Below are 23,009 nucleotides of genomic sequence, written 5' to 3'. Positions count from 1 at the left end.
GAGCCTATTTGCAGGATCAGAGGCGTGGGGGGGGGGGACGGCGGGAGGAGGAAGGGAAGAAGCGAGGAACGGGATGGTGAGCGCCTCTCCCGAAGCTGGTGAAGCCGGTGAACCGGAACCACGAAACAAAGGGTCCGGGACAACCCCGAGACCTGACCGTGACACGTCCGCCACGCCGGCAGTCAGGCCTATTTTGGTCTCCGCCTTGTTCCGTTGCTCCTTCTAACTCCTTCCCCCTTCCGCCAATTCCAGGGCGGAACCTTCTTTTCAATTCTGCCCAGTCGAGACGTCGGACCGTTAGCGTCGACACCATCCCGAGCGGCCAACATGGCGGCGGCCATCCGATCCCTCGGTGCGGGTGAGACGTCGGGCTGACTGGCTGGCGGGGAGCTCTGGTGTCCGTTCTCTTCACCTGCACACCAGTGTCCAGGCCCGGGGTCAGCTCGAAATGCCTGGTGTTGGGTCTTTTTTGTAATCTGGAACGCCATTCTTTACAGGCGGCCGGGTTTCACGCCTTTCTGGGGCCGGTGGCCCTGAGGCTGTAGTCGGCGGGGCCGCGGGGAGGGGGTAGTGGGGGGGTGGGGTTGGGGGTGATGGTGGTGATGGTGGTGGTGGTGGTGATGGTGGTGATGGTGTGGTGGGGGTGGTGGTGGTGGTAGTGATGGTGGTGCTGATGGTGTGATGGTGATGATGGTGGTGATGGTGGTGGTGGTGATGGTGGTGGTGGTGATGGTGATAGTGATGATGGTGTGGTGGTGGTGATGGTGGTGATGGTGTGGTGGTGGTGGTGGTGGTGGTGGTAGTGATGGTGGTGCTGATGGTGTGATGGTGATGGTGGTGGTGATGGTGGTGATGGTGGTGGTGATGGTGTGGTGGGGGTGGTGGTGGTGGTGGTGGTGATGGTGGTGGTGATGGTGGTGATGGTGGTGGTGGTGATGGTGGTGGTGGTGGTGGTGGTGGTGTGGTGGTTGCTTATTTTTACGGGTTATTTTGGAGATGGCGTTTCATAGACAAATTTTTGCCCGGGCTTGTTTTGAACCATGATCCTAGTGTTTCTTCACTTTCCTCTGTTAGGTCTTTTTTTTTTTAATGTGTGTGCAAGGTACAGTTTGTCTGGCTTAGGAATCATTGGTTACTTTTTAATAACAGTTATTGACTTTAGGAACAGTTTGTACCTTTTCAGTATGGTTTATGTCAATGTGGCAGGAGTCTCATATATGAGTTAATCTGGCCCCAAGGTCTCTACATTTGGTACTTTTTAGGTGTGTTGTTCTGGATGTGTTCAATGACTAAATAATCTACATCTAAACTCTGAGTTCAGCACTACTAGACAGTAAGCATGTGCAGAAAACACTTTCTTCAGAGAGCCAGCTAGCATGTACTTTAGATTGACCAGCTACAAATCTCTTCAGAGCTAATCCGCTCTGCCACAGTAGCGTGAAAGCTGCCTCAGATGGTAATATAAACAAATGAGCTAGCTATGTCCCAATAAAACTTTTTGGAAACATACACACACGCACATGCACACCCCCTGCTCCCCTTCAGTGTATTGTAGTGGATTTTTTGGGGGGGGAGGGAGGGATCCGGTCGTGGGGAACTCTGGGCCTGGGCGCTGTCCCTCAGCAAAGAGCTCAAGACTAGCACTTTACCACTTGAGCCACAGCGCCACTTCCGGCTTTTTTTTTCAGCTTATGTGGTGCTGAGGAATCGAACCCAGGGCCTCATGCATGCAAGGCAAGCGCTCTACCACTGAGCCACCTTCCCAACCCCAAAGACTTTATTTATTTATTTATTTAGTCAGTCTTGGGCCTGAACGCTGGACCTGGGCACTGTCCCTCAACTTTTCAGCTCAAGGCTAGCACTCTACCACTTGAACCACAGCGCCACTTCTGGCTTTTTCTGCTTGTGTAGTGCTGAGGAATCGAACCCAGGGCCTCATGCATGCAAGGCAAGCACTCTACCACTGAGTCACCTTCCCTGCCCCAATGTAGTGGAAATTTCAAGTAGTTTGAATCGAAGTTTTAATCTAATTTGTTCATTCAATGGATTTACATGCTTGGCATGTAAATATTATGGTGAATAACCTGTACACATTTTCTTCTCATGGTACTTATCATCTATTGAGGAACAGACATTAATTAGACAATCTTCTCCTCTTCCTTCTCCTCCTCCCCTTCTTTCTCCTCCTCCTCCTCCTCCTCTTTTTCCTCCTCTTCTTCCTCCACCTCCTTTTTTTCCTCCTCCTCTTCTTTTTCCTCCTTCTTTTTCTTCCTCCTCCTCCTCCTCCTCCTCCTCTCACTGTCACTCAGCTCTTCAGCTCAAGGCTAGCGTTCTGCCACTTGAGCCACAGCACAACTTCTGTTTCTGGTGGTTTATTTCCTGCCCAGGCTGGCTTTGAACTGTCATCCTCAGATCTCAGCCTCTTGAGTAGCTAGGATTACAGGCATGAGCCACCTTCGCCTGGCTAGACAATTACTTCTTTAATTACAAGTGTCCTTACTGCTAATAGGGAGCATTTTGAGCTACTGTACATGTATGTGATGAATCTCATTTATTCTGAGTCTTCACTAAAGTGTTCTGAAGAAGTAATGTTTAAATAGAGTACTTGAAATGTGACTGGATGATTATGAATTAGCTGTGTGAAGGATGAGTAGAGTAGTAAAGTAGAATGTCACAGATGGAAAGGAGGTTGTATATGAATATAACAAAACAACCGTGTATGCCCAGGTAACTGAAAACAGGTGATGTATTTGAAGCCTGGTGAGCATGTGAAATGCCATTAGATCAAGCTCAATCAATGCATAGGTTAAAAGTAGCTCATGGTGTACTCTGGAAAGAGTGTACATTCAAAGAGCTAGGGATAAGCTAGACAAGTGACATGATGTGATTTCCATTTCCATTTCCATTCCACCTTCTTACTAATCATAGGTGAAAAAAGGAATAGGGAGGAACAAAAGTAGTAGTAGATGATGGTGGCTGGTGTTAAGAGAAGGTGAATGCTAAATGGATAAAATCTCCTAGATTAGGGTAGCCAGTTTAGGACTAATACCTGAGGATCACTAACCTTTCATAACAATTTCAAAAGAATAAGCTAACAAGAATGGAGTAGTTTCCATCTCCTTGCCAAGTTATATGTGTGGGGGTAGGGCTTTAAATAATGAGTGTTGACTCAGTAAATTTGAGAATGGTTGAATGAGTATAATACACACAGACACGTTGAAAGTAGAGAGATCATGGTCTAGTGCTACCTAAAGAGTGATATCTTTGTAATTTGCTTTCTTTTACTCTGTAACAATTTGAAGAATTTCTGCTGAAAAATTAGTATTCAGTTCTCACCACTGTAAATGCTAAATAGTGATTCTGCTTTTATTTTTTATCTCAAAATATTTGTGTAGCAGAGTTGTTATTTTTTCCAGTTGTATACTTAAAAAAAATAAGAATAGACCACATATGATTCCAGTCTATTGTTGATCAATGTTTGGGTTCTCTTCTGTAGTTTTCCTATTAGAAACAATGTCAATATTGTTGGACAGTCCGTCAGCACATACTTATGTAGGAGTGGAATTGCGGCTTCATTGGGCAAAGCTGTAATGTTTTCCAAAATGATAGCCAGTTGATGGAGTGTATATAATTTGCACCTACTTGACATTATCAGTGCTCTGTGTGTGTGTTTGTGCACATGTGTGCACATGCACGTGTACCTGCATACTGGATCTGGGGCTTGAGCTCAAGGCTTTGCACTCTTGTTAGTTTTCTAGATCATAGGGCTAGCACTCTACCACATTTCCACTTGATTTTTTGCTGGTTAATTGGAGATAAAAGTCTCGAGGACTTTTCTACTTGAGTTGGCCTTAGACTGAGATCTTCAGGCTTCAGCCTCCTGCGTAGCTAAAAGTTCATGCATGAACCTCCGATACCCAGCTCTCATCTAAAGGTTACCAATCTGATGTGTGTAAAACAATATTACTTACATTATCTAATCTATAAACTTACCTGTCTACAGTAAATCATAATACACCTTCCTTGGTTGAGAAAGTTTTGTGAATTAAAATATTGTCAGCTGCATTAAACAGTATTTTTAGAAATAGGGTTTATGTGTTGGTGTAGTATTTATTTGGTTGCAGAATGCATCAGGCCTGTGACTACCCTTTAGCACTGATGTAAGATATCTTATTGCATTTATATTTACCAATTACTAGTGAGGTTGTATATCTTTTAATGTAGTTATGCATTATTTGTGTTTACTTTTACCTAGTAGCTTTTTTATCTTCTCTGGTCCTACATATTGAAGATACTAATCTTTTGTCAGTATACATGTTTTTTTAAATTTTTATTTATTTTTTATTGTGAAAATACTGTATAGAAGGGTTACAATTACATGGACAAGATGATGAGCACATTTCTCATCAAGCATTGTAGCCTCCTCCAGTATACATGTTTTGGCAATACTAGTATTTGGTTTATCTCATCACTTGCTTTATATTTGATAAACAGAAGTTCTTAACATGAATATAGCCACTATTTTTTCATACTTTTTTCGTTTTGTTTTTTTTTTTGGCCAGTCATGGGACCTGAACTCTGGGCCTGGGCACTGTCCCTCAGCTCTTCAGTTCAAGGCTAGTGCTCTACCACTTGAGCCACAGCGCCACTTCCGGCTTTTTTTCTTTTTGCTTATGTGGTGCTGGGGAATCGAACCCAGGGCCTCATGCATGCAAGGCAAGTGCTCTACCACTGAGCCACCTTCCAAGCCCACTTTTTTAGTTTTTATGTGATATATCATCCTAAAGGTCATATAAATGTTTTCTTAAAAATATGTATATTTTTTTTGTTCATGGGGCTTGTACTATGGGCCTGGGCACTGTCCCTCAGCTCTTAGCTCAAGGTTAGCAACCACTTGAATCACAGCACCACTTCTGGTTTTCTGGTGGTTGATTGGAGATAAGAATCTCACAGACTTAGCTGGGCGCTGGTGGCTCACGCCTGTAATCCTAGCTACTCAGGAGGCTGAGATCTGAGGATCGCGGTTCAAAGCCAGCCCGGGCAGGGGAGACCGTGAGACTCCTATCTCCAATAAACCACCAGAAAACCGGAAGTGGCGCTGTAGCTCAAGTGGTAGAGCGCTCGCCTTGAGCTGAAGAGCTGAGGGACAGCGCCCAGGCCCAGAGTTCAAGCCCCACGGCTGACAAAAAAAAAAAAAAAAAAAGAATCTCACAGACTTTGTTACCCAGGCTGGCTTTGAACCGTGATCCTCAGCTCTCAGCCTCCTGAGTAGCTAGGATTACAGGAATGAGCAACCTGCGCCTGGCAAAAATATTTTTTTAATGAAAGTGTAGGTTTTGTCATTTACAATCATTAAGTTGTCTAAGTGTGATGTTTATATAGAAGATCTGAAAATACTTTTTCCCAATGGGTAATCATTTGTCTTCAAACAACTCACTGAACTCTTTACACAGTGATTCACAGTAGCATCACTTTCTTGTTTCAGGTATCCATGTATATATGGATCTGTTGTTCAATCATTTGTTGTTTAAGTCTTTTTATACTTGTTTACCAGATAAATGTCTGAGTTTATACTTCAGTAAACTTTATAGTTCAGCTTTGTAAAGTATAGCTGTAGAATAAGTCCTGTTTTATTTTTTGGCTATATTGGTGTATGATCTTAGGGCCTTGGAGTTATTAAAAGGAGCTCAACCATTTGATCTGTGACCCCATCCATTTTCTTTCTTTAGTTGTTTTTTTTTTTTTTTTTGCCAGTCACGGTGCCTGAACTCTGGGCCTGGGCGCTGTCCCTCAGCTCTTCAGCTCAAGGCTAGTGCTCTACCACTTGAGCCACAGTGCCACTTCCAGCTTTTTCTGCTTATGTGGTGCTGAGGAATTGAACCCAGGGCCTCATGCATGCAAGGCAAGCACTCTACCACTGAGCCACCTTCCCAGCCCCTTTTAGTTGTTTTTTTGACAGCATCTTTTTTGTTGTTGTTGTTGGTGGTGGTCATGGGGCTTGAACTATGGGCCTTAATGCTGTCCCCCAGCTCTTCAGCTCAAGGTGAGCACTCACTACTTCAGCCACAGTGCCACTTCCGGTTTTTTGAGTGGTTTATTGGAGATAAGTGTCTCATGGTCTTTCCTGCCTGGGCTGGATCTTAGCCTTCTGAGTAGCTAGGATTGTAGGCATGAGCCACAGGCGCCCAGTGCATCTTACATTTTGCTGAGGGCCAGCCTTGGACTGAGATACCCTTACCTGTTGCTCTGGTTCAATGTCTTTCTTATTTGTTAAGCTGCTGTCTTGCTAACACTTTGCCTATTCTGACCTCAAGGCATGATCCCTCTGATCTCTACCTCTCAAGCAGCTAGGATTGCAATTGTGAATCAACATGTTGGGGCCTTATAATTGTCTTGTTCTGTAATAGGACAAACTCCTTACTTGGATATTCAGAAGAACTTGAAAAATCCTGTGAATATATTATTTGTTAAACACATGAATCAATAAAACAAATTATTTTAAAACATACGTACACACATTTCTTGATAATACTCCCTTGAGCCCGGACTAGATTAAGTTAAAAGTAAGAGAAAAAATATATTCAAATTTTGTATATGTTTCTAGATGTGTAGTTTCCATTGTATACTGTTTTTTGGTTTTTTTTTTTTTTGGTGGTAGTACTGCTGATAGAACCCTGGGCCTTGAACATGCTAGGCAAATGCTCTAACTAATCTACATCCCTGTCCCCATTATTGCACTTTTTAAAGAATGGTTAAGAGTCACAAAATATTCAGTGTTTTTGTTTTGGAAGGTAAATAATTACAAATGTGATGATTATTTAATATTAATGTTTAATATTTTTCCTTTCAAGTCTGGCTGCATCATCAAAGGCATAGATTTTCGAAGATGGTTTATCAAATATCTCTCTATCCTGGTTCTGTAAATGTTCTGGTTCCCAACAGACATTTGGCTGCTGCAGTTCCTGCTACAAGGTAAGTATTGCTTTTTTTGTTTGTTTGTGCTTGTTATTTTATTTACTATTATTTAAATTTTTTGGGGGGGGTTCCGGTTGTGGGGCCTGAACTCTGGGCCTGGGCGCTGTCCCTCAGCTCTTCAGCTCAAGGCTAGCGCTCTACCACTTGAGCCACAGCACCACTTCCAGCTTTTTTCTTATGTGGTACTGAGGAATCGAACCCAGGACCTCGAGCATGCAAGGCAAGTGCTCTACCACTGAGCCACTTTCCCAGCCCTTATTTAAATTTTTGATTAAAAAACTTGGCTAGTTCCTTAAAGATTTACAGGAGCCTATATTGTAAAAATTTATCATCTCTGCTTCTTTGGCCTTATAGCTTTGGTGGAAAGCTTTGCTGGAAAGATGAGTTACTATAATAATACTTAGCATTTATTGAGCACTGACATTTATTAACTAATGTAGTTCCTGCATCAGCTTATGAAGAAGATATTGTGATTTTACTCATGTTATAGATAAGAAAATCAAGGCCCAAGGTCAGAGAGACAGTATATGTTGGAACAAGGATTTGAACTCAAGGTCTTTAGTTCTGGAATCTAGCCTTTTTAAAATACTGCCTTTTTAGAACAGAATCTACTGTTCTATTTACTGAATTTTAATTAGAGTATTGTGGTGTGTGTGTGTGTGTGTGTGTGTGTGAGAGAGAGAGAGAGAGAGAGACAGACAGACAGACAGACAGACAGACATTTTTTCTACTCTTTACATTCTTTCCTCTTAGGTGGTTTTTAAGTTAGTTATTTGATTACCAGTACAGATATTCATTATATCTATGTAATTGATATTGTGTTATGTAGGGTTTGAACATGTAGAAATCTAAAGGAATAAAATTTATTCTCCCAGTGTTTTGATTTCCAAGAGCAAAAACTCAATCTTTTTCTCCTCTGATACTGCCATCTTGTTAAGCTGAATAATGGTGTAAGAGCCTTATAGCACACTGCTTTGCTTTCTGCTGAGGAAGGGACTAAGGCACAGGTTGGCTAGACTCTCCCGCTTGTCTTCTGGTTATAGGACATTGCACTAATTGTTTCTTTTCACAAATGACACAGATATGAATAAAGTATAGACATAGATAATAGTTATTTACCTTTTCTGAATTTGCCCTCCTCAATGTCACAGTTTTTAATGGTTAAAGAAGAGGTTCAGAGAATTGTAAGATGCTGAGAAGCTATAGAATATTAGTAATTAAACTTTATGTGTAGATGCAAATAAAGCACCTATGTATTCATTTAATATTTACAACAGCTCTATGAAGTACAGATACTTGGATGAACATTTCACAGGTGGAGGAATGGAAGCCCAAAGATCCACTAGTATATCTGGGGCCAGATGACTCAAATGTGTTGGAGGGAGGAATTTGTCCAAATTGTCTAACCAGAGTTATTTTTTATGACATTGTAGTATAATAGAATTGGTAAATTTGGAACATAGAGTCTGAAAAGAAAATAGGATTTGATTTATGAAAACTTACTTTATGGTGAAGTTTAATAGAATGAAGTATCTAAAATGAGAACTGAACTATGAAAAGTTTCTGGTAAAACTGTAAATTCCTAGTTGCTCTGTGTGTGTGTATGTGTGTGTGTGTTTATGTGTGTGTTTGCTTGCTTGCTTGCTTGTACACGCACATGCGTGCTCAGAGCCTGGGTGCTATTCTGAGCTCTTTTGCTCAAGGCTAATACTCTACCACTTGAGCTACAGTTCCACTTCTGCCTCTTTGGTGATTAATTGGAGGTAAGAGTCTCAGAAACTTTCCTGCCCAGTCTAGCTTTGAACCACCATCCAGGGATCTCAGCCATCAGAGTATCTAGGATTATAAGCATGAATGAACAGTGCTTGGCTTGCTCAATGTAGTCTTTTTTTTTTTTTTTTTTGGTCAGTTGTGGGACCTGAACTCTGGGCCTGGGTGCTGTCCCTCACCTCTTCAGCTCAAGGTTAGCACCCTACCACATGAGCCACAGTGCCACTTCCGTCTTTTTCTGCTTATGTGGTGCTGATAAACCGAACCCATGGCCTCATGAATGCAAGGCATGCACTCTACCACTGAACCACCTTCCCAGCCCACTCAATATATTGTTATGCTATAAACTTAGCCACAGTATTCTCTTATTTGATGTATTTTGTTCAGGTCTACCCTACATGGGTCAGGCAGGCTGCAAGTTTGTTGATTTTTATGAAGGGAATTATAGCATAAATAATTATTTCTTTTATTTGAAAAAAATATTTAAGATGAAGGAGTAACAGTGAACAGGTAAATACTAATAGAAAGCAGTTAAAGAACTGTAAAGATTATGGAATAAAAAGTAGGTGATTTTTTCTGGTCTATCCCTTAGACATTCAGTTACAATGATGTGTGCATTTATATGAACACGTTATTTTCTTATGTGTACTATACCCCCTGTTTTGCATCTCATTTGCTTTTAACACTATATCTTGGAAATAATTTCATATGAAGCTGTCTAATCATTTTAACTGTATAATGTTTGTGTGAATATACTACAATTTATATAACTATTCCCCTATGGATTCACATTTATTTTTCAAACTTTTGCTATTAAATGATCCTGCAGTGAATGGTTATGTATCTTGTCCAAATATAATGGAAGTATTTATAGCACAAGCTCTGAGCAATACAATTGTTGGGACAAAAGATGTGGATGTGTGCATTTATTAATTTTTTTTTTTTTGTCGGTCGTGGGGCTTGAACTCTGGGCCTGGGCGCTGTCCCTCTTCAGCCCAAGGCGAGCGCTCTACCACTTGAGCTACAGCGCCACTTCTGGTTTTCTGGTGGTTTATTGGAGATAGGAGTCTCACAGTCTTTACTGCCCGGGCTGGCTTTGAACCGCGATCCTCAGATCTCAGCCTCCTGAGTAGCTAGGATTACAGGCATGAGCCACCGGTGCCTGACTTCCATTTTTATTTATATTTCTTCATATGTTCTGTTTAACAATGTTTTATGTTTCTTTCCTGTGACATTTCTGTTTATGTCCTATTTTTTGTTGACGAGGAGGAGCTGTTCATATATTATAAATAGCACAGATATATGCTATAAGTTCACTTTAGTGTTTTAATTTTCTTATTAGAGATATGGACCAAGTGCTTGCTTTGTGATCATAGATGAAAGCTCAGTTTATTCTCTCTGAGGGAGAGAGTAGGGTAAGGAGTATTTGAGCTGAGTCTTGAAGGAATCTTGCAGGATAATTAGGAGAATGATATTTTAGTGCTACTGAAGCATGAAGGTGAATAATAATGTATATGTAAAAACCATTTGTCTGATTTGGCTTACATAGAGGATGAATAGGCAACTGGCATAAATGAACTCAAAAAGGCTTTCTTTGGGTGTGAATGCTGCCTGGACTGGGTTTTGTTGAGAAGTTTGAGCAGTCCTGTTTGTACCGATTTACGTCTGTACCCAGCAATGAGTGAAGTATCCAGTTTTCTTGGAAACTAGCAGTTTTCTGTTTCTATAATGTATTCCTAGTATATGTTTTCTGCCTTCTTTTCTGTTGGGCTGTCTTTTCCTTTTTGATTTGTGCAAGTATTTGTTTATTAGGAATAGTAATTATTTTCAGATTATTTTGTCTTTATAGTCTTTTGTGTATTCTGTTGGAAATTGTTATAGGTTCTCAAATTTTATTTCAGTACAATTTTAGAGATACTTTTTATTAATCTAAAATACATAGGACAAGCATTATGTACATTTTAAAGAGCTACAGAAATTTAGAAGCAGATGTTTTTTCATGCCTGCCAATGGGCAGGCATGTTGAGAGTCATCTTGTCTAGAATCAGTGTTCGTAATTTCAGTTGTAATATTTATTTATTTTATTTATTTTTTGTTGGTTGTGGGGCTTGATCTCTGGGCCTGGGCTTTGAACCACAATCCTCAGATCTCAGCCTCCTGAGTGTCTAGGATTACAGGTGTGAGCCACTGGCACCCAGTGTAATATTTATTTTTTAATGCATTGGTTTTTATAATATACTAATTTTGTTGTTGTTGTTGTTGTCATGGGGCTTGAACTCCAGGCCTGAGTGCTCTCCCTCAACTCTTCAGCTCAAGGTGAGCAATCTATCAATTGAGCTACAGAGCCACTTCTGGTTTTCTGGTAGTTCATTGGAGATAAGAGTTTCACAGACTTTCCTGCCCAGGCTGGCTTTGAACCGTGATCCTCAGATCTTATCCTCCTGAGTAGCTAGGATTACAGGTATGAGCCACTGGCGCCTGGCTCATATACTAATTTTTTTTGTGTGTGTGTGAAAATACTGTACAGAGGGGCTACAATCACATGGGCAAGATAATGAGTACATTTCTTATCAAGCATTGTAGCCTCCTCCTTTGTTTCCCCTTCCCATCCCCTCCCATCCTTCCCCCGCCCCCCATCCTCCCCGCCTTCCCTCCCCCCCATATACTAATTTTTTATGGCTAGGTTGTTTTCTTGTTTTGTTTTTAAATCAAGATATGAGACAGAGTAGAGAGTCATCTGGTCCTCTCCCAACTCTATGTGCACAAGCATATAGCTTCGGTTTACCAGTAGCAGATCCTAGTTTTTTTCGGGTCATTTGGATCTAGTTCCATTTCTCTCTTGACAGTGGGTTCTCTTTTGCCTTGTGTATTGCAAAAATTTGTATTGAAGGCCAAATATCTTGTACAGAATAGAAGATACTGTAGTAGTTATTACAACAGCAAATGGGCATTTCATCTGTCAGTGTTGTTTCTCTAGTAAGGACTGAGCTAGGTTTTGGTTTCGTGGTTGCTATGGTTACTTGTGCTTAGAGTGTAGGCTGGGTTGCTAGAGGATTTTCCCCAGTGTTACGTTTTCCCTGTGCAGCTTGTTCCATAGAGGGTAGTCACTTGAACATTCTGGCCCCTCTCTCATCATAGGTTGCTGTTGCTTATAACTCAGAGTTGCTGGGACAGGGTTGGGGAGGGGGTGATAGATAGATTAGGTTTTCAGTAAGCAATGTGGCTGGATCTTAGAAGAGATTTCAGCATTTCAGTTCCTTTTCCTCCATGGTATGTATCTGTTACAGGTCCTGAGAGGAAGTTGCCTTCTCCTCTCCCAGAAATATTGGGATAGGATACTAGGTATAGATTCCTTCCTGTCCTGCCTCCAGGGGTAGAAATTCTGGGATTTTCTTTCTTTCCTTTTTTTTTCTTTTCCTTTCATAGAGACAGTATGTATGTTTGCCTGGGCCTTTTCCTCCTGCCTGCAGCCTCTAGGGAGGTGCTTTAGTTTCCAACCGTGCACCAAATCTTTCTTGGGAACACCTGGTGGAGGAAAAAGGCCTGTGAATTGAGTGTAAATTCCCCATTTGTCCCCATCTCCTAGTAGATTATGTTGTCATGCTAGCCCCACCATTTTTTTCTTCTTGGTTGCCTTTCAAGGTCTGTCATGGTGAAGACCTGAGTGAGTGGGGGCTGACACCTTAGATTTTAGACTACTTGGTTGCCTACAACCTTAGCTTTGTGATCTCAGCACTGGGACTGTTCTATTCCCAACTCTTACTGGCTTTATTTTACCATTTTAAGTTGAAGCAGAACTGCTTTTAGTTTTAAAGATAACGAGTAAACCAGTGAGTGACTTCGTTTTATTAATATGCTCTGCGGATCTCAGTTTAGTACTGTTGAGTTCAGTATAGTTTCATGGAAGTGGTATTGCTCTTCTATTCCCCCAGCTTCTCATGTAAAGGATCCTTCAGCTTTGGGAGGACCTAGATTGGTCTCTTGGTCACAGATTTTCAAAGGTTTTGGCGGGAGCTTTATTATAGTAGTTTATTTATTTATTGTTTTATTGTATTTGACCATAGGATTATTTTTCCTTTTATGTTTTTGGAGTTAGAGGACAGATGAGACAAGGTGAAAGGTTTTAGCTGAGTGCAGTCTTTTGTTACTCATTTAATCTCTATGGTTTAGTTACCCAGGTAACTGCAGCTAAATTCTGTTCTCTTTGATTCAGACTGCCAGGTGTTTCTCCTCTACCTTCCCCAAAACTGTTCTAGTATGATTAATTTATAATGAAAATCACAGTATTTTAAGCCTTTCAGATAGGGCCTTACCTAATTACATGAACAACAAAGACCTTTTAAATGTCATTCTTAAGAATGAAGGGAGAGGGGCTGGAAAGATGGCTCAGTGGTAGAATGCTTGCCTCGCATGCATGAGTTTTGGGTTCGATTCCTCAGCACTACATAAACAGAAAAAGCTGGAAGTGGTGCTGTGGCCGAACTGGTAGAGCTTTTATCTTGAGCTGAAGAGCACAGGGAGAGCACTCAGGCCCAGAGTTAAGCCCCACAACTGACAAAAAAAATAGGATGAAGGGAGACATTTTTTGGAATCCTATAAAAAACACCCAGTAGGTCTGAGCTCATTATTATATTAGGAATTTCATTTGCAAGACTTTATTTATTTGTGCTGGTCTTGGGGCTTGAACTCAGGTCCTGGGCACTGTCCCTGAGCTTTTATGCTCAAGGCTAGCACTCTTCTACTTGAGCCACAGCTCCACTTCTAGCTTTTTTGGTGTTTAATTACCGATAAGAGTCTTAGGGACTTTCCTGCCTGGGAAGACTTCAAACTCTGGTCCTTAGATCTCAGCCTCCTGAGTAGCAAGGATTACAAATATGAGCCACCCTCCTTCTCTCCCTTCCTCCTGTTCATCCTTCTACCCATCCATCCTTTCTCCTTTCTTCCCAGAACTGGAAATGGAATCTAGTGCATGTTAGGCAAGTGTCTTTATACCTTTTGCCTGAGTACATTGTGTGTGTGTGTGTGTGTGTGTGTGTGTGTGTGTGTATGTGTGTGTGTGTGTGTGTGTGTTAGGCAAGTGTCTTTACACCTTTTAAGTGTCTTTACACCTTTTGCCTGAGTACATTGTGTGTGTGTGTGTGTGTGTGTGTTAGGCAAGTGTCTTTACACCTTTTGCCTGAGTACATTTTGTGTGTGTGTGTGTGTGTGTGTGTGTGTGTGTGTGTGTGTGTGTGTGTGTGTGTGTGTGTGTGTGTGTGTGTGTGTGTTTCAGACAGAGTCTCTATGTAGCTAGACTGGCTTGAAACTCGCTTTGCAGATTCTGCCTCTGTCTCTCAATACTGGGATTGTAAACCTTTACCACTGTGCCTGGTTTCCAAAGCATCTTATTTGATCTATATTATAATAATGTTATATTTCACTTGTTTGTTTTTGTTTTTATTTAAACAGTATTCTATTTGCAACTTGAAAATGTTTTCACTGAACCAACTCAGATGTTTTTTGAAACAAAGTTCAAAGTATAAGTAAATAAGCTACTATATAAACATCTTAGACTTATTATGTCTTAGACTTTTTGGGGTATTACAGAGATTTAATCATTTAAAAAGTTAATTTCAGCCTGTTAGAGATTTCATGCTACTGACAAGTTAAATGCATTTTTGCAAAGTAAGTTTGGAGACTTCACTAGGATATTTTCTTTATGCAGAAGGCTTCATTCCTAAAACAAGCTTTCTAGTCTCTTCCTACTGTCTTTGTTCTCTACTAAATCTAAGGTAAAAATGTGGTTTCTCCAGTTTGGAAGGTTGGGGAATTTGTGGATTACTTCCAAGGTAGCTATTGAGACCTGTTATAATCATCCACTTGGCACTACGTAGGCTACTGGTCTAAAAGGACACCTGCATCTCATCAAAATGAGGATTGTCATTATCTGCTATTCTGTTAAATTGCTAATTAGCTGGGAGGATACTATTATTAGTTGTGGTAATAAGGATTTATTAAGTGCTAAAAGCAAGAATGGAATTATATGTTAGATTGACTTTGAATGAAAAAAAAGTTTTATAGGTTTTTATTTTTTGAGTTCAAGCCTCATTACCAGCTAGGTCTGGAAGCTCTCCCTTAGCTTTTTCCACTCAAAGCTAGTGCTTTGCCACCTGACCTACAACTCCACTATTCGCTTTCTTTTTGGTGGTTAATTGGTGATGAGCATCTCACGATTTTCTGCCTGAGCTAGCTTCTGTTAGAAATGTCTTAGAAGAAGCTGGGCGCTGGTGGCTCACACTTGTAATCCGAGCTACTCAGGAGGCTGAGATCTGAGGATCTCGGTTCAGAGTCAGCCCCAGCAACAAAGTCTGTGAGACTCACCACAGACTCCAAATATCTTTCTACAATACTATTTTACTAATCTAAGATTTTATGGTTTGAATAAATGCTGAAAAATTACATTGCTCTAGTTCTACTTGTTTTTCCACATGACAAACTTCACCACAATTACTTAAAATTGCTTATGCATCAGTGGGTCAGTAGGCCTAGGTGGGATTCAGATGAGTGTCCCTGATAACCTTCTGGACTTGATATTCCTCTATGAGTTTGCAGGTCAGTTAAAAATAATTGTCTTATTTGGCCTGGGGCTATATGGGGGGCAGTTTTGTTTCACATGTCTTTCATCCTCCTACCTTTGAGCTGGCTGAGGCATGTTCTTAATGAAAGTAGCAGAAATACAAGCATGAATGTAGAGACTTATGAAACTTCTTCAGGCTTAAGTTTATAGCAGAGAAACTGTCATTTCTTTATTCTGTCAACCTAGTCATATGGCTGGGTAAAATGTTCTATCCCTTTAGGAGGAAGAGGAAGTGCAATCACTTGAATGGAGAGGAAGAGGGTAAAGAACTCTCACTCTATAAAGCCCAGACTGAACTCACCTCCGTGACTTCCTCCTTCACTAGAAGACTTTTTTGCTTTCTTTATTTTTGGTTATAAGTTAGTGATGCTAGTTTATGTCTAGTCCCTCAAGCCAGAAGCCTTAGAAATATTTTACTCTGTTTTTCCTTTTTCCTACCTTCTATGTTATGAATATTTTCTTTTTTTTAAATTTAATTTAATTTTTTTTGAACATACTATACAGAGGGGTTACAATTACATGGGCAGGATAATGCATACATTTCTTATCAAGCATTGCAGCCTCCTCCTTTGTTTACCCTTCACATCCCTTCCCTACCTCTCCCCTACCTCCCCACCACCCAATCTTCCCCCCTCCCCCACATGAATATTTTCTATTTTTATCATCTTGTTCAGCTTTATTACCATCACTTCAGCCTCTCATAGCTCCTTGAGATGAAAAGGAAGGAATCACCTTGATTATCTCTAATCCTACTTTCTTCAGATCCAGCTCTTTTATTGCAGCCAGAATCTGCACCAGAAATCTAAATTTCACTCCTGGTCACTGGCTTCTCTTTGCCTCTAGTGGAGACCATTTGTGATCTAGATTTTCCAACTCCATCTTCTCCTATTTCCTGCTTTCTAGTTGTCCTTAACCTTGTAAATTCAAGAGTCTGTTAATTATGGCCAGTGGGTCATATCTGGTCTGTGCAGTTATAAGTTAAGAAGAATATTTACTTCTTTAAATGTTTAGAATACAGAATAATATTTTGTCATATAGGAAATAGGAAGTTCAAATTGAGTGTCTATAAATAAATTTTTCTGGAACATAGCTATGCTTATTTATTTTTGTATTGCCTATGGCTGCTTTCACACTACAGCAGCAGTTGAGTCATTAAAATAGAGATCATGTGACTCACAGAGGTAAAGAATTTACTGTCCCATTCTTCATAGAAAAAGTTGTCCAACTACTGCTCAATCATATAGAACTTAAAATAGCTCCTTTTATATACCATTTGATTTCATGGTTCAGTACATTTTATTATGTTGTTTCTTTGCCTGGCTAACTCTAGGGTGTGTGTGTGTGTGTGTGTGTGTGTGTGTGTGTACATGTGTGTACGTGTGTGTGTGTGTGTACTCAGGGCCTGGGTGCCTGGCTAACTCTAGGTTGTGTGTGTGTGTGTGTGTGTGTACGTGTGTGTGTGTACTCAGGGCCTGGGTGCCTGGCTAACTCTAGGTTGTGTGTGTGTGTGTGTGTGTGTGTACGTGTGTGTGTGTACTCAGGGCCTGGGTGCCTGGCTAACTCTAGGTTGTGTGTGTGTGTGTGTGTGTGTGTGTGTGTGTGTGTGTGTGTGTGTGTGTGTGTGTGTATGTGTACTCAGGGCCTGGGTGTTGTCCCTAAGTGTGTGTGTGTGTGTGTGTGTGTGTGTGTACTCAGGGCCTGGGTGTTGTCCCTAAGTGTGTGTGTGTGTGTGTGTGTGTGTGTGTGTGTTGGTCCTGGGCTTGAACTCAGGGCCTGGGTGTTGTCCCTTGCGGCGAGCGCCTTCTCGGCCAGCGAGGAAGAACGACCACCACACCAGGAGTCTTCTCAGATCACACTTTATTGGAGAGCTTTTGAGTTGATAGGAGAGCTTGAGCGAGAGAGCGTGCACAAAAAACATGGCCGCTTATATAGGGAACAGGAACACGTGTCGTTCTATCATTGGTCGTCTGCCTTTCACCGTCACCAGGTGCCACGGGATTGGCTGGGGACTCTACGTGGCTCGCGCATGCGCAAAGCCCAGGACCCACTGTCCCGCCAAGCACTGCCTAATATGGAGTTGTTTACCTCAAAGCTGCAAGGAAGTGGGCGGCGCCTTGTAATGGCGTTCGCCCCGGCTCCCCGCAGTTCCCCCTTTTTGTTTTTGGCAACAGGTAAGAGTAGAGGTTGGGCCTCTGTCTAAAACATTAATGAGAGAACCTTGCACTGGTCTTCGCCTGAGGGGCGCCTTCCCCAGTGATGACCAGGCCCATCCGATGCCTTTTTTGCAGAGGTGGGATCTTGGGCATCAACCCACTTGCAACCCAGCATGCTCTTCTTGAGGAGATGGTCCTCCTCAAGTGCAGTGCACTTGCCTCGCACCCTGTCCCAAATTGCAAGTTGCATACCTGTCTCAGTGCAATGGGATCCCCTGATCCCTCGGGGTGCTAAGGCTATGCAGAATGGTAAGGCTTAATTGCCTCTCAGGGCCGACAGCCAGATCTGGGGTGAGGATCCACTCTCCAAGGCGGCTAATGCTTGTGAGATAACAACCTTGTCCCTTCTGGTTTGGGCTCGAAGGCGACAGACCAACCATAGGCAGACCACGCATCCTCCCAGGCAGCAGGCTAAAAACATTCCGACTCCCACCCACTCTTTGAAAAAGGACATCGCAGAGGCAATCCAGTCAGTAAATTGTCCCAGAGTTACAGGATGAACCCGAGTAGCATTCAACAGGGTGATCTTTAAAAGCTGTCCCCGAACTAGATCTTCAATCTCCTTTCTCCACTCCCCAGATAAAAAATGGCTTATTTTTTGTGACTCGTTTTTTGAGGCATTAAAGCGCAGGGAGGTCACACATAATTGTTTATAATGGGAAATGCCCCCTATTTGAACTAACTCCGTGAGCTCATTTACCTGAACCTGTAATAAATCTATCCTCTGATTAACCGCCAGGATCCCAGATAATAGGCGAGAGTTTAATTGTGATTCTGCCTGTAAAATTTGTGATGTTTGCTCAACTATGGAATTGACCTGCTGTGCCGTCTGCACTTGATTGGCCATAGCCACTCCGGCCACAATGGCAGCTCCAGCACTAATGGCCACAGCAGTCACTATAGCAGCAGTTATCCCAAAATCTCTTTTCCCTGAGCAAGGAAATCAGGGAGAACTCTTCAGGATCTAATTGTACCGGTACCGGCACAAGTGTGGGAATTTTTACTACTACAGCAACAGGGAGGAAGCCATTCCAACATTCTGAAAGCCAGCACTCGTCTTTCGAGCAATTTACGGTATCACCAGAGACATTGGTAGTAAGCAAGAACATATGAGGGGCAAGCAAACACACAGGGGACGCCTTTTCTGTCCAATTGGCTACCTCCTCTAAAATAGTCAGGTTGCTAAATTTGATTTGCTGTTCTAACTGGTAATGAACCATTACTCGGGCCTTTACCCGCTTGGCAGTCACGCCCCGCAAGGTTGCAAGTGCAGAAATATCTGAAGTTGCTCCCATGTTATTGGCAACTAACCACTGGTACCAGGGCCATCTGTCACCAAAGGTCTTGTTCTGGTTTGTTCCTTTAAAAATTTGTCTGTCAAGTGCAGGTGAAAGGGAAAACCCCTGGGCAAGCTGCTTCTTCTGCCAAGTCCTGTCCTGGCACTGGGTAAAAACTGGGGGAAAAACTGGAGAGGCCTTACAATAGGGGGAAGCCTTAAAGGGAGTGGAATCGTTTAAATCCCTACCCTGAGCATTTATAGGTACCATGGCCTCTGTAAGTATGAGGGTGTAATTACCTGGGACCAAGGATACGTTACTTGTATGACTTAAACGTGATAATGCCTGAAACAAAACCTTAGGGTCATTTATAAAAAAGCGGTTTTGGCTCTCCACATAGGTCATATTTCGACGCCTTAATTGCAGGCAGGAATGATTCCCCTTAAGGGAAAAACAAAAGGTCCCCTTAAGAGATATACTAGTATGGTTGAGTCGCGCTGTTGACTAATCCCCAGGCGAAATACATGGAGCTCCCATCCCACAATCTGCGGAAAACAAGGTGGGGAGAAAAAGGGAGTCTGCATGCAGGGGCATAGGAACTGGCCACGCCCTGGTAACAGCCCACAGCATCATTGGTTTAGCTATCACAGGGGTTGCTATTAGCACTGTTGCTAACAGCAGGAGGATCAGCTGCATCAGGAGAAGAGTGGATGGCATCTTCATTTTGCGGGTCTTCTTTTTCAAGAGGGGGTTCTTCTGCAGTCTCCACCGGCCTGGTCAGTCTCGTTGGCACCCAGTGAGGTACTTCTTGACGTCTCCTCTCCGAGTGTTGAGTTCTGGCTCCTGTTCGGCCTCTCGCGTGGGTCCCGGGTTTCGGCACCACTTGCGGCGAGCGCCTTCTCGGCCAGCGAGGAAGAACGACCACACCAGGAGTCTCCTCAGATCACACTTTATTGGAGAGCTTTTGAGTTGATAGGAGAGCTTGAGCGAGAGAGCGTACACAAAAAACATGGCCGCTTATATAGGGAATAGGGACACGTGTCGTTCTATCATTGGTCATCTGCCTTTCACCGTCACCAGGTGCCACGGGATTGGCTGGGGACTCTACGTGGCTCGCGCATGCGCAAAGCCCAGGACCCACTGTCCCGCCAAGCACTGCCTAATATGGAGTTGTTTACCTCAAAGCTGCAAGGAAGTGGGCGGCGCCTTGTAATGGCGTTGGCCCCGGCTCCACGCAGTCCTTAAGTGTTTTTGCACCAGGCTAGCACTCTACCACTTTGAGTCATAGCTCCACTTTTAGCTTTTTTGGTAGTTTTGAGTCATAGCTCCACTTTTAGCTTTTTTGGTAGTTTATCTGGTAAGAGTCTCACAGATTTTCCTGCCTAGGTTGGCTTTTATCCATGACCCTCAGATCTCAGCCTCTGAGTAGCTAGGATTACAGACATGAGCCACTGGCACCTGGTTTTACTCCAGTTTTTTGGTAACAGTTTCATTAAAATATAATTTATATACTGTATAATTCATAGACTTGTACAACCATTGCCACAATATTTTATTTAGAACATTTTCATTCTTCCAAAATAGCCTGCCCTCTTCATTCTTCCAACCTTTTTCCTAGCCCTAGACAAGCACTAAATCTATTTTTAATCTCTTTAGCATATTTCTGATGCTGGAATTTGAACTCAGAACCTGTGCTTGTCAGGGAGATGTTTTACCACTTGAATCCATTTTTACTCTAGCTGTCTTTTGGATAGAGGATTACATTTTTTTTGCCTGGGGCCAGACTAGAATTATACTCTTCATGCCTATGACTCTTGTGTGCTTGGGATTATAGGCACACTCATCATGCTCATTTATTGATTGGCATCGGATCTTGTTAACTTTCTGCCTTGTTGGCAGTCCTTCTGATCTCTGCTTCCTAAATAGCAAAGATTTTAGGTATGAGCCACTGTGTTCAGAGTTGCCATTCTTGATCATTTGTATAAATGGGATAATACAATATGTTTTTTCTTTTTTGTGACTGATGTCTCTTACTTAGCATCATGTGAATATACCACATTTTACATAGCCATTTATCAGTTGGTGAACATTTGTATTGCTTTTATCTTTTGGCTATTATAAATAATACTATCATGAACATTTATTTAAGAGTTTTTATGCAGATATGTATTTTATTTCTTTTGGATGCATATCAAGGCTAAGTTCATATGCTTCACAATTGACTATAAAAGTCATGTCAGTTCTGGAAGACATGATCTTTTCTAATCTCCAAGGTGGGTTAAATTTCTTCATAAGACTACGATAAGGCTCTCATAGTATTGATGGCATTACATTGAACTTATCTGTCTGCCAGTACATTTCCTCCAGGCCTTTGTAAGTATCTGAAGAGCAACATCAGCGTCTTTTTTTTTTTTTAATCAGTGTTTTTAACTTCTACTGACTATATCAAAGTGTACCAAAGTTTACTTAATATGTGTTGAATGAGAACAAAAAAAACTATGCTCTTGAATGAAAATAAACGTTATTTTTGTTATTTGCTGTCTTACATCAATTAGCAATAGTCAATTAAAAAACATTCCTAGAATACATGTTCTTGTAATTGATCTTGAATGTATCTATTTTTTAAGGCGTGAAAAGAAAACAAGAAAAGATACCAAAGAAAAAACATCTGCTGAAAGACTAGATGAGATAGAAAAAATAAAATCATACCGCTACATGGAAGGTGAACCTGAGGATGATGTCTATTTAAAACGCTTATACCCAAGGCAGATATATGAGGTGGACAAAGCTATCCACTTACTGAAGAAATATCAAATTCTGGACTTTACTAATCCAAAGCAAGGTGTTTATCTTGATTTGACATTGGATATGGCACTTGGGAAAAAGGTATGTAGACCTCATTAAATAAGTTTATTTGGGAAATGGCTGTATGAATGTTCTTAACTGTAAAAATTCTGACCTTCCGTAATAATTTTTTTAAAAAGTTCATTACTAATATACTGTCTTGTGGGTATGATTGTTGCAGTGGGTCATCCTGTGTCCTTGTTTTGGCATTTTGTTATTCCCCTTCACCTCCCCAAATTAGACAAATGTGTATACAAGATGCAGGACACCAAAATCAAGTACATTGACAGCAGGGGATATACCATACAGAGGAAACAAAAAAAATCACATAGTACATAAAAAAAACAACACAGAAAGACCTCTTGTATCCATGTCTTGGGTTTCATTTCACTAAGCATCATCTCATATGTACGTAGCTTTTGAGCTTTTCTGCTCATCTGATAAAATTATCCTAGATGTATACTTTACAACTTTGTGGGGGTGGGGAGAGGAGTGAGAGAGATGGAGGAGGGAGTGGGGGAACAAGGGAAGGGGTAACCATGCTCAACAAGAAATGTACTCCTTGCTTTACTCATGTAACTATAACCCTCTGTACAGCATCCTTACAATACAATAAAATTAAAAACAAAAAAAAAAATTCGCATGCGCTTTTTGTGCCTCAGTATGGAAATATTTGCTTGTTTTTTAGTTTTCCAAATATAATACCGAAAACACTGGAGAATTGCTATACATATATCTCCTGTTCTCCTGAATATCACTAGTATAACTTTCAACAAAGGTAGTGTTAAAATTAATTGAGTTATCATTGTTGTTTTAGAAATGTGACTTAAGCTGTCTGGGTTGTGTTCCTTTGTAAAAGAGGGCTTTGCATTAGCTATATTGTGTTCCTTGGAGTCTTGAGACTAAGTTGTCATAGATGAGGTTGTGAGCTCCTCACTCTTAACCTCAATCAGAGCCTCTCTGTTTTATCTCTTTATATTGGACTTCTTCAGAAGATTTTTCTTCATGAAACAAGCAAGAAATTAACACTGCATTATCATAGAGGTCTTAAAGTACTCTTGAGCCCTAAATTTTCTAAGTTTCTCCCATAAGAAATCTAATTTTTATTTTTATTTTGTGCTGATCCTGGGGCTTGAACTCCATACCCAGACACTGTCTGTAAGCTTCTGTGCTCAAGGCTAGTGTGCCTAAGAATTTGTCTTTTTGTCTGAGAAATCCTCAGGAGGATGTCTCCCATTAAAATTAGTTTTTTTCTAAAAATACAATCCTTCAATGCTTTATTCGAGAAACAATCCCTTTTTATTCTTCCAAATC

The 23,009-nt window shown here is 41.4% G+C and overlaps 1 protein-coding gene across 3 annotated transcripts in view; it reads left to right on the top strand.

Annotated features, from left to right (window-relative positions):
- The first annotated feature begins 266 nt into the window (after positions 1–266).
- The window catches only part of Mrpl1 (mitochondrial ribosomal protein L1), a 63,545-nt gene continuing 40,802 nt past the window's right edge, over positions 267–23,009 (top strand). For 2 of the 3 annotated variants that reach the window (XM_070012991.1, XM_070012989.1), the window contains exons 1-3: positions 267–358; positions 6,852–6,972; positions 21,479–21,737. In XM_070012991.1, the coding sequence (XP_069869092.1) occupies positions 328–358; positions 6,852–6,972; positions 21,479–21,737 (411 nt within the window). In that variant the 5' untranslated portion in view covers positions 267–327. The remainder of the gene's footprint in view (positions 359–6,851; positions 6,973–21,478; positions 21,738–23,009) is intronic. The other variant, XM_070012990.1, reaches the window with a different exon arrangement.

Source organism: Dipodomys merriami, unplaced genomic scaffold, assembly GCF_024711535.1.
Source record: "Dipodomys merriami isolate MVZ:Mamm:240054 unplaced genomic scaffold, mDipMer1.0.p SCAF_9, whole genome shotgun sequence".
NCBI classification, from domain to species: domain Eukaryota; kingdom Metazoa; phylum Chordata; class Mammalia; order Rodentia; family Heteromyidae; genus Dipodomys; species Dipodomys merriami.
This window is presented reverse-complemented; position numbering and strand designations above follow the sequence as displayed.